The sequence below is a fragment of the Trichosurus vulpecula genome, chromosome 4 (assembly GCF_011100635.1).
Source record: "Trichosurus vulpecula isolate mTriVul1 chromosome 4, mTriVul1.pri, whole genome shotgun sequence".
Lineage (NCBI taxonomy): Eukaryota > Metazoa > Chordata > Mammalia > Diprotodontia > Phalangeridae > Trichosurus > Trichosurus vulpecula.
The window spans coordinates 90,948,014-90,965,724 of record NC_050576.1 but is presented as its reverse complement, the minus strand read 5'-3'; the positions used below and the strand labels follow the sequence as shown (position 1 = coordinate 90,965,724).

At 38.3% G+C, this 17,711-nt stretch overlaps 1 protein-coding gene across 2 annotated transcripts; it reads left to right on the top strand.

Moving 5' to 3' along the window:
* The first annotated feature begins 79 nt into the window (after window positions 1-79).
* On the top strand, window positions 80-16,782 carry GLRX2 (glutaredoxin 2). Of its 2 annotated transcripts, XM_036754195.1 has the most exons (5): window positions 172-360; window positions 3,237-3,371; window positions 6,973-7,036; window positions 13,907-14,083; window positions 16,149-16,436. In XM_036754195.1, the coding sequence occupies exons 3-5, from the start codon at window positions 6,974-6,976 to the stop codon at window positions 16,284-16,286; spliced, it is 378 nt and encodes a 125-aa protein (XP_036610090.1). In that variant the 5' UTR covers window positions 172-360; window positions 3,237-3,371; window position 6,973; the 3' UTR covers window positions 16,287-16,436. The 2 variants fall into 2 exon arrangements, with proteins under 2 accessions (XP_036610089.1, XP_036610090.1); XM_036754194.1 differs by lacking the exon at window positions 3,237-3,371 and having other exon boundaries at window positions 80-360; window positions 16,149-16,782.
* The last annotated feature ends 929 nt before the right edge of the window (window positions 16,783-17,711 follow it).

Here is a 17,711-nt window from a genome sequence, read left to right as displayed (position 1 = left end):
TACCGGTGGCGCGGGGAGAAGCGTGGACGGGGCGGGGCGGAGCCGTGACGACGCTGAGCCGCTCACCCGAGGGGACGTCGGCGCTGGTGAGACCGGCCACAGCGGGGGCTGGGGGCGGGGCGGGGCCGCTTCCTCTGACGTGCTCGGTCGGTCCCGGAAGGGGGGCGGGGGCAAATTTCTTCTGACCGCTGAGTGGACCGGCTCCCAGGGCCGCGGGTGATCAGGGGAGGGGAGGCCTCGCCGCCGGCGGAGGGGCCCTGTCCGCTCTTGGGCCATGTCCTTGCTCAGCAGGGCGGCGATCGCAGGGGCCCGGCTCCTCGCCCGGAGTCGCTTGGGCTCGAACGCCTGGGTCGCCGCTGGGTATGGTGCCGGGGGAGGGCGGGGAGAAGGCGGGCCGCGCCGGAGTGTGGGCGGCCCCTACCTTGGGTGGGGGGAAAGGGCGCGCAGCCCAGGGGCCTGAGGGGACAGTCCCTGCCGCCTCGGCGTTCGGTGGGGTACCAGCGCCTGGGGGAGGGGTACCCCAGCGCCTGGTCTAGGGGAAGACAGCACCGGCGTTGGCTGGGGCGGGGACAGGTAGCTGCACCATGGTGGGTTTGTTCACGTTCTTAGGTAGACCGGGGGTGGGGTGCTCTTTCTCCTCTAGGTGGAGGTCTTCCTCCCTTCCCACCTTCCGCGGGACCCCAAGGACGGCGGGAGTGGGGTTCTGGGCGCCACCAACCTCCAGATCGGTTCCCTCGGCTTCGACTAAGAAATCCCCTATAAAGTAGGGAAAGAAGAGTTCCCAGCGTCTGCCCACCCTTCATTTTTTTTTACCCGTAAACTATGAGAGGGGGAAGGAAGAGATGAGTTTAGTTACCCCCCACCACCATCACCCTCTAAAAACAAAAGCTAGCTAGCACAACGATAGCTAGCATTTATACATCACTTTAGAGTTTGTAAAATCCTTGTGGAGTCAGGAAGGCTTGAGTTCAGATTTGGCCAGGCGCCGACTGTGTGACCCCGGCAAGTCACTTAACCTCCCCCTCCCTGTCCTCTGTGAAATGAGAATTATAATAGCCTTTACCTTTTCGGGCTTGTTTTGCGGATAAACAGATAATTTTTGCCAAGCGATTTGTGACACTGAAGTGCCAGTTGTTACTAAAACGATTTACCTGTTCTCTTAATTGATGTGTGGGGGAAGGCGAAATAGGAACTGAGATTGTTCTTTGGTCGTGGCCGATAGTGCTTTGAGCAACTCGAGCAGGTCACGGGGCTCCCTAGAGATGGGTCATTTAGAGATCGCTTTCATAAACGGTAAACAAGGGGAATTTGGAATTTGGGGTGTTTTTTTGTTTAAGAAGTGGAGCCCAGAATTCTTGGACAGTGGAAAAAGGACATTCAGGAAATTTAAGAGAGTTTCCTCCATCAAGGATTTATATAAAGAGCTAAGGGCCTCGTTAAGGATAAGGGTCCAAAATGAGCCCTGCACATAGGTCTTGGGAAAAAACCTGCTAAGGATCATATAGTATTTGTTTTGTAGTTTTATTTGGGGAGAACAAGAAAGGGACGGCCTGCGGCTTGCAGGAGTGTGATGTTAACTTGCTAACATAAGACAGAACCACTTTGTTCCTACTATGTTTCCATTGGGCAAAGATACTGGCATTTAAACTGGGCGTGTTAGAACAAGGTAAAGAGGAAATTCCAACGGAAGATACATGAGAAGATAATAAAAGTGCACCTTTTAAGTGAGCTGTCCAGGTTCAGATGACTTATAATTAATAACCACTGCTCCTGGAGGATTTTGAAGATGAGATACTGGGAGCCCCATTTTTAATAATGATGAAAAATAGATGTGCCCAGGAGATTGGAGGAGAGCAAGTGTTTGACTTTTCTTAAAGGCAAAGAATAGATTATAGAAACTACACATCAGTAAATTTAATATCAATCCCTGAGATAATTCCAGGCCAGATTATTAAACAGATGGTTTGTGAGTGTTGATAGTCCAAGGAGGTAGGAAGATATTTTTACCCCAGACGTTAAGGAGCTAACATTGTCATCTAAAATTGGAGCTAATAAGAAACAAGATAAAATGGATGAGATTAACTGATTGTAGAAGTAATTTAACCGAAAGAGATGGCATGTAGGAAGTCTGATCTGTAGAAAATAAGTTATCTACTCAATTGCATTGTTACTTATGGGGAATACTTAGTCTGCCAGGTAGTAATCTTAAGGTTAGTTTGTAAGCTTCTTGATAGCTGGGACTGTCTTTTGCCTACTTTTGTGTCCCTGATGCTTAGTATGATTGTGGCACATAGAAGGTGCTTTAAAAATGTTTATTGATTTATTGATCTCTGTGGAGCCTAGAAAAAGAGCCAAATAACAAAGGTGTTTTAGTGTTTACCCTGCACTGCTCATGGTGAAGTATTGATGCCAGTTCTTTAAGATAAAAATTCCTAGAGTGGATATAGACAGAAAAATTAACTAGAATTTATAGGGAACTTTAATATTTCATTTTAATAATAGCTAACATTTAGAAAAGATGTCCAAAATACTTTATATCTGTTATATGAGCCTCACAGCAACTCTATGAAGTAGGTGCTATTACTATCCCCATTTTACAGATGAAGAAATTGACTTGTCCAAAGTCACACAGCTAGTAAGTGTCTGAGCCAGAGTTTAAACTTCATCTTCCTGACTCCAGAGTTCAGCATTCTATTCACTACATGATTTAGCTGTGGAAAAACAGGAGCCTTTAAGATCATCCAACTTCTTTTAAGTTTATATAGGACTAGCAACTTTTTTTTTAAGCCATGAAAGATTAATGTAGAGATTATTGTATGGGGGGTTGGGGAAGGTAGTCTGATGATAATGGGATAATAAGTAAAGGATAATTTGTGGGGGGAGTATAGGCTGGTAATTTGGGGTAATTGTAAGGAGTCATACTATTTAGCCCTTACCTTTAGTCTGTTTTCTCTCTCAAGGTAAGTATGACTTTTAGAAGTGGAAGAATAGAACAGAAATGTTAGTAAGGACTTAAAGCCTAAGCTAAGAGATTCAGGGCTGGAGAACCTTTAGCCTTATCCCCTTAATAAAAGGATTTGTTCTGTAAAACTTTGAGTCAGTCAAAAGGCTTCACCCAAGGACCTTGAGGACCACATGTGGTCTAGAGGCTACAGGTTCCGCACCCCTGGCAGATGGTCAGACAACAATCTTATCTTCCCTCAATGAAATTAATTCCCCATGCCTTGATATCCTAGACCTTAGGAAGAACTTCCTGATAGCAAGCATTTTTTCAGTGATCTTAGAAAATGGGTGGTGTGATAGAGGACTAGAGAAGAAGAAAATGTTCCAATTTTCAAAAAGAGAAGGTGAATCCTGCAAACTATAGACAAGTAAGCCTCATTCATATTCTTTGCATAATTTAAAAACACTGAAATAGTTTTGTGCTAAAATCTAAGTAAAGTAATTAGACAACATTTCCAAGTCTAGTTATCTACTTTAAAAAAATAAAAGACCCTGCCAAACTCTGTTCTTAATGAAGCCATACTGTCTTATAATGATCATTTTCCACTTTTGAAAGAAGCTTCGTGTCTGCAACAACAGGGTTATAATTTTGATATAGTCTGTCCTGGAGTAGTGTTTTTAGTTCTGATTGCCACATCTTACGACATGACATAAAGCTGGATGTGTGCAGAAGACAGTCTCCAGAATGGTGAAAGGAATGAAGAATATGCCATATAAGATCAATTCAAGGAACTATATATTCCCAGATCCTGGAGAAGAGGAAGACAATGGAACATGATAGCAGTTTTCTAGTATTTGAAGGACTATGCTCTGAAAGAAGAGTTAATCCGGTTTTTCTTGGTTCCAGAGGACAGAACCAGAAGTAAAGTAGTGGGTATAAGGGAAGTGTCAAAGAAACACATTTAGGCTCACTGTAAAGAAAAAGTTCCTAACTATTTGAGCAGTCCCAAAGTAGATTGGGGTGAGGTAGTATTTGCTTCTTGGAAATCTTTATGCTGAATGACCACTTGTTGGGAATGCTACAGCATTCTTTTTCAAGAATAAATTGGTTGGACTAGATGGCCTCTAATGTCCCTACTTAACTGCCAAGTATAGTCTTTCTTTACAGCTTGTAAAAAAAATGACTTAACACCAATTTTCTTTCTCAGCATATCTCCCACTGTAAAATAAGTTAGTTTATGTAGTAGTAGGGATCATGTCCCTAGAACCACTTCTGGGCAGGCAGTTATAGCTCTCCTGAGCTTGTTGAGCTGAGGAATCGACAAAAAGTGACACCAGCAGTGTGTGTTCATCCAGAGCTTTTAGTACTGGCTTCTTAATGTTTTATTGTGAGAAGAACACTGGAAGGGGGGAGTAAGGAGACTGGGTTTGTTCCTTGGTTAAGTGACTTCATCACTCTGGGTCTTTTTCCTTGTATGTAATTTTAAGTTGTACTATATGACATAGCATGGTATGGTGGTTAAGGCCTTGACTAGGAATCAGGAAGACAGTTTCTGATTCTGCCATAGCTACTACTTTTGTGACTTTGGACAAGTCATTGAACTTCTTTGTGCCTGAGTTTTCTCATCTGTGAAAAGATGGGGTTGGACTTAATGGCCTTCCAGCTATAAATGTATGTGATCCTATGATCTCTGAGATCCTAGTTATCCTGATCATTTATTAAAACTGAATACTGCAGGAAAAATTAACGATCGTTAGGAGTTGATGAAATTCACTTAGAGTAAATCTTATTTCCTTTTTCTGGTGAGGGTAAAGACTTGGCAAGTCTTGCTATATTAGAAAAGCCTTTAGGATGGGTTTGATGACAGGCTGTCATCTGAGGATCAGTTTAACCCTGTCTGAGAAATCTTGTCACCGCTAGAGAACTGATGTGATGATTTTATTATCTGTTTATTTTGGGAGCTGAGACAATTCATTAAACTTACTGAGGGATGGCAGAATTGTAATAACTAAAGAGTATCTGCATGGATGAAACCACTGATCTTTGAAATACTGAAGTCAGACTAAAGGTATATGTTTATTAGAGTGCCGTGGAGATATACCTGTTATCCATTCAACACTATCATCAGTAATGCATAGGTATGATCATCAATTTTTCAATTGTCACAAAGCTGGAAAGAGAGACCCCTAATATAACAGATAACAGATCATTTTAATTATTATCTTAACAAGATGAAATGGGTTTCATGGGTTCTTTTAGGCAAAAAAGAAATTATCACCTGATAGCCAACCTCTTTGTAATAAGCCTCTGGATCATGGTCTTTTCCCATTGATCTCTTTTAAGATATAGTCTTCAAAAATTCACATTTATGTTCACACCACAAGAACTTTTGTGCACATAAAATTTAACAGATGTAAATGTAAAGTACTAGTTTATGTTTAAAAATCAGTTGTACAAGTACAGAAAGGAAAGACACTTTAATTTATTTAAATTAATTTATTTAAATAAATAAAAATAAATTTATTTAAAGATAACATTAATTTATTTAAAAAGGATCTGATGTTTTAGTTGACCTAATGCTTGATATGCTTTAGGAGTGCAATGTAGCTACTAAAAGAAAGAAAGAAAAGGGTGTTAAGAGAAATATATTGTTTAAATTATGGGAAAGTCATAATCTAACTATTTAGAGCTGGTCAGACTGCATCTGTAATATTGCTACAATGTGGGTGCCATTTAAAAATTTTTTATTTTATTTTATTTTTTTACAAATAAGAGTGGGGTTTTTTTGGAGGAGGAAGGCAGGGCAATTGGGGTTAAGTGACTTTCCTGAGTCACACAGCTAGTAAATGTGTCAAGTGCCTGAGGCTATATTTGAACTCTACTCACTGCACCACCTAGCTGCCCCCAAGAGTGTTTTCTAGAGTAGTAAACAGGGTGGTGATGTGAGGCTTGCAAAGTGACAATAAAGAGTAGTTAAAAGAATCCAGGATGTCTGTATAGTTTGGAAAGGAGAGACATTTTACCCAATTTTAAATGTTTAAAGAACTCTCTTAGAGGAAGAAATAGATCTATTGTATATTGTTCCAAAGGTCAGCACTAAGCCAATATTTATGGAAACTGAAAATAGGAAGATGTCAGTTCAACCTTATAATGACCTTTTGCAACAACTGGAACTGTCCAGCAATGGAGTAAATGATCACTGGTTCCTGGTAAAGTAAACTCACTTTCATTAGAGATTTGAAAGCAGTGACTGGGTGACTGTCAGGGGAGAAGGATCCCAGTTCTTAGATTCTTACTGTCAAGTTTAAAAAGCTTGATGCTTCAATGTGGGGCTCCTGAGGGAATCTATCAGAATTAAGATTGTTTTTAAAATTTCTTTGTTGAAATGATTGCTGCAGATAGAGGGTATTCCATGTAGTGTAGCAGTAGAAGCATTGAGTTGGGAATATGAGCACACCCTCCTCTTTCATTCAAATTCTTTTTATGCAGGCTCAAGGCAGTAGTTCTTTTCCCACCATGTTTTAAAGCCTCTTCTGCAAAAGGGAAAAAAAGGGGGGGGGGGAGGAATGTTTGTAAAAACCTTCCTTTGAAAATTCAATATTAAACTGCTAAACTTCTGGTTATATAGGAAAAGTAAATTTTAGGATAGGAGCAAGTATAACTGAACTTAAATTGATATGGACATGTATTTTCTTGATTAATCTCTATGGAGTTGTGGTTTACTAGAATCTAGGTATGTCATACTTTGCACATTAAATTCCTGAAGTTGAGTATAAAATTGATCATTAAATGTACTTGAGGAGTTAGAGGTGGGAAATGTACTATTGAAAGGAATTCTTCAATAAATACTTTAAGTAAATGATCTTTTTTTCTGGTGTGAATGGCCTTCACCTAATTTATCTGTTTTATAACTTATATTTTTACATTTTCTCTTTTAAAATGATACAGAGAAATATCATTTGTTATCCTTAAAATGTATAAAATGTATAAACCACATAGTTGTATAATTTTCATTTTCCCCCCTTTAGGATGGGGAACAGCACATCCTCTTCCATGGATAAATCAGAAATTGCTCCTATAAATCAGATCCAGGTGAGTGCAGCTCAACATCAGTTTTTTTGATTATGAGAAGGGAATTCTGTAATTTCAATTGATTTAATAGATTTACTCAGCATTTTACTTTATGTCATTGGTAGTTCATCAGAGTATTTGCTAATTCAGTAATATTTTAAAATCTGTTATTTTAAAAAATCTCTGAAGAATATATAATCCTTGGGACTGAGTTCTGGGCCTCAACTAAGTAAAAATCTAGTTTACATACATTTGGGTGGCAAGGTAAATGTTGCCTCTCCCCAGTGACCCATCTTGAGTTGTGCCATTGGCTCTATCTAGGTGTTGATGTAGGGAGCTTAATTAACCTGGTACCTCTTCACTACAGTCTCCTTTCTTCTGTTTTAGATTATACAATACCATTTTTGCCTCTTTCCTCTCCTGTCCTCTCTTCTTCACTCTTTTCTCTCACACATGACCTTTTTACCCTCCTTCCTTTTTTCCCTTATATTTTTCAGCTTGTTATTACCCAGTTAGCTCAGTAAAATCTGCCTTCGATTTTTCTCTTCCTTCATTCCATTAATGTACTAAAAGTGACTTACTATGAATTATAATCATCTTAAAAGATGTGCTGATGTTAATGCTTGTACAAGGAATTTAAATTTAACGTTAAAAAAATTTGAATCCTGGAAGATGAAACTTAAAAAGCACATCAGAAATTAAATAGTTTACCCTCTACCTGAGATGAAATTTTTACTAGGGTTCCACTTAAAGACCTTTGATGATAGATTTATTTCCTCCCAGAATAACTCATTCATCTCTTGAGAAGCTTTAATTGGTTAGGAAATTTTTCCTTATAATAAATTGAAATCTGCCCTTCTGCAATTTCCACCCATTACCTGAAATTCTACACTGTGGAGGCAAGCAGAACCTGTTTGTTGATTAAAAAAAAAAAACTGTACTTGAAGTCAGGAAGCCTTGAGTTAAAATCTTGCGTCAGGCACTTACTAGCCCTGTGACCCTGAGCAAGTCACTTACCCTTTCCCAGCCTCAGTTTCCTCATCTGTAAAATAAAAGTAATCGTAGCATCGACCCTTCTAGGGTTGTAGTGAAGATCAAATGAGGTTATATATGTAAAGCACTTTACAAATTTTAAAACAATAATAAGTATTTATTGTTATTATTACCTTTCCACATGATAGTCCTTCAAATATTCGAAGATAGCCATCATATACTGTCCCTGCCAAGTATAATTTTCTTCAAATCAAAAATCATTTCCTTCCATTGTACCTCATGACATTGTCTCTAGTACTGTAACCATTCTGTGATCATGAACAATGATCTTTTAATTGCTAAGTCTGATAACATTTTTTTCAAATTTCTTGACTTTTTGGCAATATTTGTTACTGTTCTTTTTGATTCTTTCCTCCTGGATACTTTTCTTGGGGTTTTATAAAACTTCTCTTTTTCCATTCTCTCAACTGTTTGACTGCTACTTCTCAATCTCCTTTGCCCATTCACCCATATCACACCCCCTAATTATGGGTGTAACCTAAGGCTGTCTTGAGTTCTCCTCTTCTCTCTATACACTCACATCTGGTGTCCTCCTTAGCTTGCATTGGTTTATGATTTCTTTGCACATGACTCAGATCAGCCCTGTTGTCTTTCCTGAGCTCCACTCACATATCTCCAAGAGCTTATTGGACATTACAAAACTGGATGTTCTAGAAGCATCTCAAATGCAATGTGTATATAATAGAACTTTTCTTCTCTCTTCATCACCATTACCTCCTCCCCTGCCCCTGCTCCCTTTCTCCAACCCACCACTCTCCCAAAGTTCCCTATTTGTGTTGAGGGAACCACTGTATAACTAGTTTTACATGCAGTTTTACAACCTCAGCATTATCTTCTACTCCTCCTTCTCCCTGGTCCCATATATCCAATCAGTTGTCAAATCTTCCTGTTTCTACCTTCTCAGTGTCTTTCCCACTGCCCTCTTCCTTTCCCTTACTTGTGCACTGTCCTAGTTCAGGACTGTTTTTATTTCTTTCCTTAGATGATTACAGCGGCCTCATATTTGGATTTTCTCATGTGTCCTCCTACTCCAGTCCATTCTCCAGTCACAGCTACCAGAGGGATTTTCCAAAAGCCTATGAGTGACTAAATCTCTCTCCTACTCAGGAATCTCCAGTGACTTTTGACCGCCTTTAGGCTTTGAATATTAACTCCTCAGTCTTTTAAAGACCTTCCTAATCTTGCCAAGTCCTACCTTTTCAGCCTTATTAAACATTATTCTCCTTCATGTATGTTTGTGGTGCAGCCAGACTAGCACTGCTTTCTCACTGGCTTTTTGCCCATTGATGCTTTTTTACACTTTAGTGTTACCCAGATCTCATACATAAGATGTACTTCCTCCTCAACTCTGCCTCTTAAAATCCCTGGTTTCCTTCAAAGCTGAAATGCCACCTTTTTCATAAATCCTTTTTCTTACTAGTGCCCTTCCTACCAAAATTACTTTTTTTGTATTTTTTACTGACATGCATGCATAGATACATGTGCACACACATATTATTACCTTGCCCACAAGGCAAGGGATTGTTTAATTTTTGTCTTTGTATCTTCAGTAGGTACTTAATAAATGCTTGTTGATTGACTGATCATGGTTCTCCTCCTCTGGATATGTTTACAATTTGTTAAATCTCCTTCCCAAACTGTATCACTAAGACCTGAATATAGTAAAACAGATTTGCTCTAAATAGAACAGATTATAATGGGAGCTGTTTTCTAGCTTTTTCTAGCAACTTTACATCTGTTAATGAAATGTAAGATCTCATTATGCTTTTTGGCTACCATACCAAATTGTTAATTCATACTGAATTTACAAACCACTTCTGGGTTAGAAAAAAAAGATTATAAACAATTTTGTACTAATTAAACTTTGTTATCAGCAATACTAATTAAACTTTGTTATTTTAACATGTAAAATTTAGTTACCTCCTCTAAGACTCTTATGATTCTTTTTACATTTGTTATCATTTATTTTTCCTCTTATATTGTCAGAGTTAGTGTTACATAGTTCTGGTTCTGCTTTTTTGATTTACTTTATTTTTTAAAAGTCTTTTCAGATTTCTTTGTATCCCTGATACTCTTAGGTCTTATTTGCATTGCACCCCCATTTCCGTTTAGACTATCACTGTTCTTCCAGTCACCAATATTTGCAACCTTTGAGGCATACTTGATTCCTCCCTCACCCCTCCCCACATAGCTAGTCAGTTTCCAAGTCTTGTTTTAGCAATTAAAACATTTATTAAGTGCCTACTATATGCCAGACACTGTGCCCTGGGGGTCCAAAAAGAGGCAAAAGATAGTCCCTGCCCTCAAGGAGCTTACAATCTAATGAGGGAAACTGCGTGCAAACAAATATTTACAAAGCAAGCAATAAACAGGATAAATAGAAAATAATTAACAGAGGGAAGGCACTGGAATTAGGGGTTGGGAAGGCTTCCTATAGCAGGTAAAATTTTAGTTGGGATTTAAAGGAAGCCAGTTGGTGAAGTTGAGGAAGGAAAGCATTCCAGGCATGGGGGACAGAAAATGCCCAGAGCTGAGAGATGGAGTGTCTTGTATGTGGAACGTCCAGGAGAACAGTGTTACTTGATTGAAGAGTATGTGGCAGGGAGTAAGGTGTAAATATACTGAAGGACTTTGAATGCCAAACAGAGCATTTTATATTTGATCGTGGAGGCAATATAGCCACTCAAGTTTATTGAGTAGGGAAATGACATAGTCAGGTTTGGACTTTAGGAAAATCACGTTAGTGACTAAATGGAGGATGAATTGGAAGTGGGAGAGACTTGAGGCTGGCAAACTCACCAGCAGGCTATTGCAGTAGTATGAGGTCATGAAGGCCAGCACTAGAATGGTGGCAGTGTCAGAAGAGAGAAGAGGGCATACTGGAAAGATGTTGCAAAGGTGGAATTGACAGACCTTTGTAACACATTAGATGTGGGCAGGGAGGAGTGGGGCAAGAGACAGTGAAGAATCCAGAATGACTCATAAGTTTCAAACCTGAAGATCTGGGAGGATGGTGTTGCCTTCTGCAGTAAAAGTGAAGGTGGTGGAGGAAGGTGTAGGTTAAGATGTCTACTGCAGCACTTCTTAAATGGGTTGGAACCCCGTATGGGATCTCTAAAAATTAGGCAACAGTAAAAGGATTCTTAACGCGCAATGATGAAAAAATTAATTAAAAATCAAATGGATAATGAATCCGAAGTGTTTCTGGAAGCACTTGCCCATTAAACTCCAATGCACCCTTGGTTCTGAACAAAACTAATACACTTTGCACCATTCATGCCCTCAGGCCAAGCAATGCTAAGAAGGCTTCTGAAATGCTTTAAGGGGTCCAGAGTGGAGAAAGTTTAAGCCCTGATCTACTGGACATCCAGTTTGATATCTGAAAGGCAGTTGGAGACTTGCAATTAGAATTCACCAGAGACACTAGGGTAATGTAGATTTGAGAATCATCATCATGGAGATCATAATTAAATTGGGTGGGAGAAGAGAAGTGGGCCCAGGACAGAACGCTGAGGGGATACCTATGGTTAGGAGGCATGATCTAGATGTTGTTCAGCAAAGGAGACTGAGAAGGAGTGGTCAGATATATAGGAGGAGCACCAGGAGAAACTGGTATCCTGAAAACCTACAGAGAAGAAAGTGTCAAGGAGGATAGAGTAAACAAAGTTGTCAGAGGCTGAAGAGAGACCAAGGAGAATGAGGATTGAGAAAAGGCCATTGGATTTGGCAACTAAGAGATCGTTAGTAACTTTGTTTGGCGAGAGCAGGTTCAGTAGAATGATAAGGTTGAAATCCGGATTGTAAGGGGTTGAAAGGAGATCGAGAGGAGAAAAAGTGGAGGTGCCTATTAGAGATGACTTTTTAACCAGTTTAAACACAAATGGCAGAGGAGATCATTATTGGGGATGACAGGATCAAGTGAAGGTTTTTTCAGGATGACGTAGTTTATAGGCAGTAGACAAGGGAGAGATTGAAAATACGTGATAGAGTGGGGGTGCCAAAGGGGACAATTTTTGTAAGCAGATTTAAAGTTAAAAGTGCCCAACAGGCAGCTAGGTGGCGGCAATGGAGTCAGGAAGACCTGAATTCAAATCCAGCCTCAGACATTTGACACACTTACTAGCTGTGTGACCTTGGGCAAGTCACTTAACCCCAATTGCCCTGCCTTCCCCCCCAAAATGGAGCTAACAGGTCATCTAGTCCATCTCTGATTTTGCAGATGAGGAAACTGAGGTACAGAGAAGTTAAGTGACTTGCCCAGGATCACAGCTAGTGGAAGGGCCAGGATTTGAACCCAGGTTCTCTGACTCCAAATCTAGTACGTTTCTGCTATACTACGTACAGTCACCACCGTAGCTGGAGCCCTCATCACCTCTTGCCTAGCCTCATTCGTGTCTACTTGCTTTAAATCTTGCTGTCTTCGGTATAGATTATTCTCCTTCATTTACTCTTTGGTTTGGCTAAACTGGCCTTCTGTGCTTCACATGATACTCCATTTTCTCTCTCCACACCTTTGCACAGCTTGTCCCTCCAGTCTGGAATTCAGTCTCTTCACTTGTCTTGGAATCTCTAGTTTTCATCACAACTCACCACCTCCCTGCATAAGGCCTTTCTGATTTCTCCTTAGCTGCTTGTAAGTTCTCTAAGAATTTACCCTCAGTTAATTTTAGTATGCATATATGAAGATATTTGTCTGTGGTAGAATGTAAGCTTCTTAAAGGCAAGGACTGTTTTAGCTCTGAATTTATAGTCCCAGTGTCTAGCACATAGTAGCCATATAACTAATGCTTACTGATTGATTTTGCTATTTCATTATTTTAATGTTCTCTAATTTATTTAACTATTCCCTATTATTGAACATTTAGGTTGCTTCTGGAAATGGACAATTAGGTTAGTTTTTACCGTTATAATTGCTATTCAGTTGTCAGACTGATCTTCCTAAAATACAGGTCTGCTTATGTCACTCCCCTTTTCATTAAACTCCAGTGGCTCCCTAATACCTAGTTTATCTTTTAAAGCTCTTCATAACCTGATCCCTCCCTACTTTTCCAGTCTTGAACTTTATTCTATTCTACATACTCTATGATCCAGTAACTCTGGCCTCCTTGTTCTTTCTGCAAGACACTATGGCTCTTGACTCTGTGCATTTCTCCTGTCTGCCCCTCATCTCAGGAATTTTTACCACCCTCCTCACTTCTACCTCCTGACTTCATATCTCAGCTATCCATTTCCTTCAAGAACCCTTCCATGAGTTTATTTAATTTTAGTTATCTTCCTTTGGAGATTATCTCTAATTTATTCTGTATCTTTTTGTGCAGTTATTTGTATGTTGTTTCTTCTAATCGATTATGAGCTCCTTGAGATCAGTGATTATTTTTGCCTCCATTTGTATCCCCAGCAGGTAGTAAAGGAACTGGCATATATAGTAGGTGCTTAGTAAATTTTTGAACAGGTAGTTTTTATGTTCGTTTGTTTTCATAACATTTTTAGAGTAGATTCCTGACATTGGAATTGTATGGTATGATTTATTTGTATGTAAGGGTATGATTTATTTTTGTAACTTTTATTGTGAATTAACTAATTTCTCTCTTAGAAAAAGCAAATTTACTGCTCCTTCAGTAATAGACAAAAATCTGCCTCTCACCCCTTAAAGTACCTTTTGTTATTTTAAGGTTTTTTTTGCCAATTTGATGGGTATAAGATGGGACCTTATTATTGTTTTAATTTTAATTTGCACCTCTTTGATTATTAGTGCCATTAAAATGCCTACACCTCCTCTTAAAAGTCACTTTCACTGCAAAAAGTCTAACTAGAATAAAATTGTGCATTTCTTTATAGGAAACAATTTCACATAATTGTGTAGTGATCTTCTCAAAAACATCCTGTTCTTATTGCGCAATGGCAAAAAAGCTTTTCAATGACATGGATATACAATATACTGCAGTGGAATTGGACATGCATAAATATGGAAGCCAGTTTCAGGATGCTCTTCACAAAATGACTGGTGCAAGAACTGTAAGTAAATTCTTTAGATTCCCTAGTTTAAAAGTATGAACTTTTTTTTTAGTATTTAATTTGTGCTTCTCTTAGGATATTCTACTTTGTATCATAGTTTATGCACATAGCTCATCTTGCTTAACTTCATTATGATCCACCGGGAAAGTAAAGACTATGCCAAAGTTATCTTTGTGTCTCCTTCAGCACCTAACACAGTACCTGACCTATGGCAAGTCTCCAGCAAACATTTGAGTTGAGTCTGTTGTTACACAGAATTGGAGGAGGCCTAGGTCCTCAAGTCGAGTTAAGTGGTACTTTCCTGAGCCAATCCTGTGGGTACTAAAACTAGAAGGCAAGACTGAGAAGCAGCACAAGTAATTTAATGTATAGATTTTTCTCCTGTCCCTCTTTCTTTGGTGAAAGGGTGAGGAGTAAGCATCAGAATTTTTTTTTTTCTTAGCAAGCAGAGCTTTGTGTGACCTTTTAAAATCTCACAAGACTTTTTCTTCAATCAATGTTCACATGGACACTAACCTCATTATAATTTATTTTCTTGTTTTGTTTTGTTTTTTTTGGACAGTTTTGTTCGCCACTGAGCATATTACTGAAAGCTTGATGCTTCCCTTCTAATTGCATTTTTCTATCTTGTTTAGGTTTTTTTTTTCCATTCAACTAATGCAGTTAAATTTATATAATATACAGTAATGGAGGGCTTAACTAGTCATGCAAGTGTTTCAGCCTCAGAAACTTTAAGAGATTTCTCAGAATATTTAACCATGAAATAGGTGTCAGTTCAGTCAAATGCTTTTTGAAGATTTGGTTTGTGTGAGGAATTATGCTAGGTGCTATAAGGGATACAGAGATGAATAAGATACTACTACTCCTGTCCTCAGTGAGCTTTTAGTATGTTAGGAAAGGGAGAAGTGTACACAAAATGTCATTTAGGTTTCAGTGCCGTATAAAGGTACATGGTGCTGTGAGAAGAGAGATCAGCCAAGCTGTGGAAATTTGCGGGGTGTTGTTGAGTTGGGAGTTGGGGCATTCCAGAAAGAGGAGAGAGCAGGCACAGAAGTAGCCAAGTGTAGGGAATTATCAGGAAAATAACATTCAATTTGCTTGTAGTATAATATGTATGAGCAAAGTTTTGAGAGAAACCCAGAAAGGTAGGTTGAATCAGATTGTGGAGGCTCTGCATGTGTGTATGTAAAACATAATGTATATTTATGTACACATTCTTTTCAAACTGTAGAGCACAGGATTACATGCTAAATAATAATTAGAATTCATGTGGCACTTTTAAGTTTCCAAAGCACTTTTGTTATCTCATTTGATCTTCAATAACAGATTGGTACTATCATCTCCATTTTTACAGAAAAGGAAATGGAGGCAGACAAAGACTTGCCCAGGGTCACTCAGCTATTGTCTGAGGAAGGATTTGAATTTAAGTCTTCCCGACACCAAGCCCACCACTCTCTATTATGCCACCTAGCTGCATTAGAGGGGGCAAAATAAGGGATGAGAGAAAGTATCATGAAAGGGGATGGCATTTAAGTTGGCAAAGATCTTGATGTCTGTCCTAGGTTTAAACTCAGTTCTATCTCTTATTAGCTACATGAGCTGGGAGAATTCAGTTTACCTCTCTGAGTCTCATTTTCCTTATCTATAAAATAATATTGTAAGACCACATGATTTCTTTTGTTTTGCAAGACTTCACATGTATAACTATATCAAATTGCTTGCTTTCTCAATGAGGGGGGAGGAGAGGGAATTTAGAAATCAAATTTTAAAAAAAGAATATTAAAAATTATTTTTACATGTAATTGGAAAAATAAAATATTTTTTAAAAAAGACTAGATGATTTCTAAGGGCCTTTCCAGTTTTAAGTTTATGATCCTATGTATAGAGATATGTTTGTATTTATTTGCATTTGTGTGCATATGGGAAGCTTTTTATAATATGTGAGAACTATATTTACAAACATTATGGTTAAATGTGATATTTTTAGTATATTAGGCAGTATTATGTATACATTAATGCAAAAAGATAAAATAATAACTAACCTATTTTCTGTATACATAAACAGGTTCCAAGAATTTTTGTCAATGGGACTTTTATTGGAGGAGCAACTGATACTCATAGACTTCACAAAGAAGGAAAGCTGCTTCCATTAGTTCATCAGTGTTATTTAAAAAAGTTTGGAGCAAAGAATTTCAGACAGTAACTTAGACTGCCTTGGCTGTGCTGGCAAATGTCAGCATTTTAGTCATTTTGCTTATAAAACAGTTTAAAAATTCTTTGAAATTGTGAAATCTTTTGTCAAAGAATGGCCTATGAAATGATGAACAATAAAGACCTGTGGAAACCGTCTAAATATTCTTATTCCTATGGCACTTTAAGGCTATGCTAACTTTTTTTGGCAACATGGAGACTGGTACTTTGTATTCTTAATTTTGTAGTTAAGCAGTCAAATCACACAGTAATAGAATACAACTTTTCTTAGAAAATATTAAGATATTGTTAGAACTATTACGTGAAAATTAAAAGTTAAGGGTTAAGATTAGGGATTTGCAGGCTGTGGATTTGATACCCTACTTTCTGCTAATATTTCCCAATCAAGGGATGTCAGTCATCTACTATCCAGCCCTTTGTGTAATGTTAGGAAAATAGAATGGGAATCAGTCAGTCTTAAAGAAAATAAATTAATCCTTCTTTATTGACTTTATTGACTATTACTTCAGATTGCAGTATTAAACTAACTGGTAGATATTATAGGGACATTGCTTTTCATGTGTTAAATGGTTAAGAACTTTGTAATGATTACAACTGATCCAAAATAGAATGGGCTATTTTGTGAGGAGGTAGTATATTTTCCATTGTAAAAAATCTTTAGGCAGAGGTTGCTTTACAGTCTGTCTAGCATGTTGTAAAGAAGATTCTTGCATTGGATGGAAATTTCAATTAAAAATTTTAACAGTGTATGCCTAAAAATGGCATATATTCCAAACTCAAACAAGTAACACAGAGCTAATATTTCAGCTTAAACCACCCCCTTAACCCAAATTTGAAATTTAAGAAGAAATCAGCTTACAACATAAATAAGGAAAAGTGTGTCTTAATCACTTGCTATTTTATCAGATTTTATCTTCAGTCCCTTATATCATTAGTACCAGTTTACTCAGTGTCTGCTTTGTGCAGGGTAGGATACTGTTTTAGGTTATGTGAAGTCTAGAGAAGAGTTGGCTGTACATGTTTATGTCAGGATGGTTGAGAATCCAGAGGGAGAAAACACCTTCACCGAAAAAAGATACAAGCTTCCGTGATAGAAGAATGTAACTAATTTATCTCTGATTAATACTCCACTTAAAAAGTGGCTGGTCAGAGTAATTAAGATTTTCCTAGCAAGTTTTTCATTCCCCTTCACATTTATATGCGTTACACAGAAACACTGAGACTCTTGACCTCTGTAGTCCAGTCCAACAAGCATTTATTAAGACCTATTAATGTGGAACATGGTATGCTAGATATTGGGGGTGCAAAACCAAAAATGAAACAGGCCCTGTTTTCAAGGACCTTACAGTTTACTAGGGAAATAATGCATGATTCGAAGGAGATGATAAAGCACTTAACTACTAAAGATCAAGATCTT

Bases quoted from the DNA above. Each gene is read 5' to 3' on its own strand.
- GLRX2 (XM_036754194.1), top strand. From the start codon at position 275: ATGTCCTTGCTCAGCAGGGCGGCGATCGCAGGGGCCCGGCTCCTCGCC. The intron at 7,037-13,906 runs GTGAGTGCAGCT...ATTTCTTTATAG, and splicing joins CTCCTATAAATCAGATCCAG to GAAACAATTTCACATAATTG. The intron at 14,084-16,148 runs GTAAGTAAATTC...ATACATAAACAG, and splicing joins AAATGACTGGTGCAAGAACT to GTTCCAAGAATTTTTGTCAA.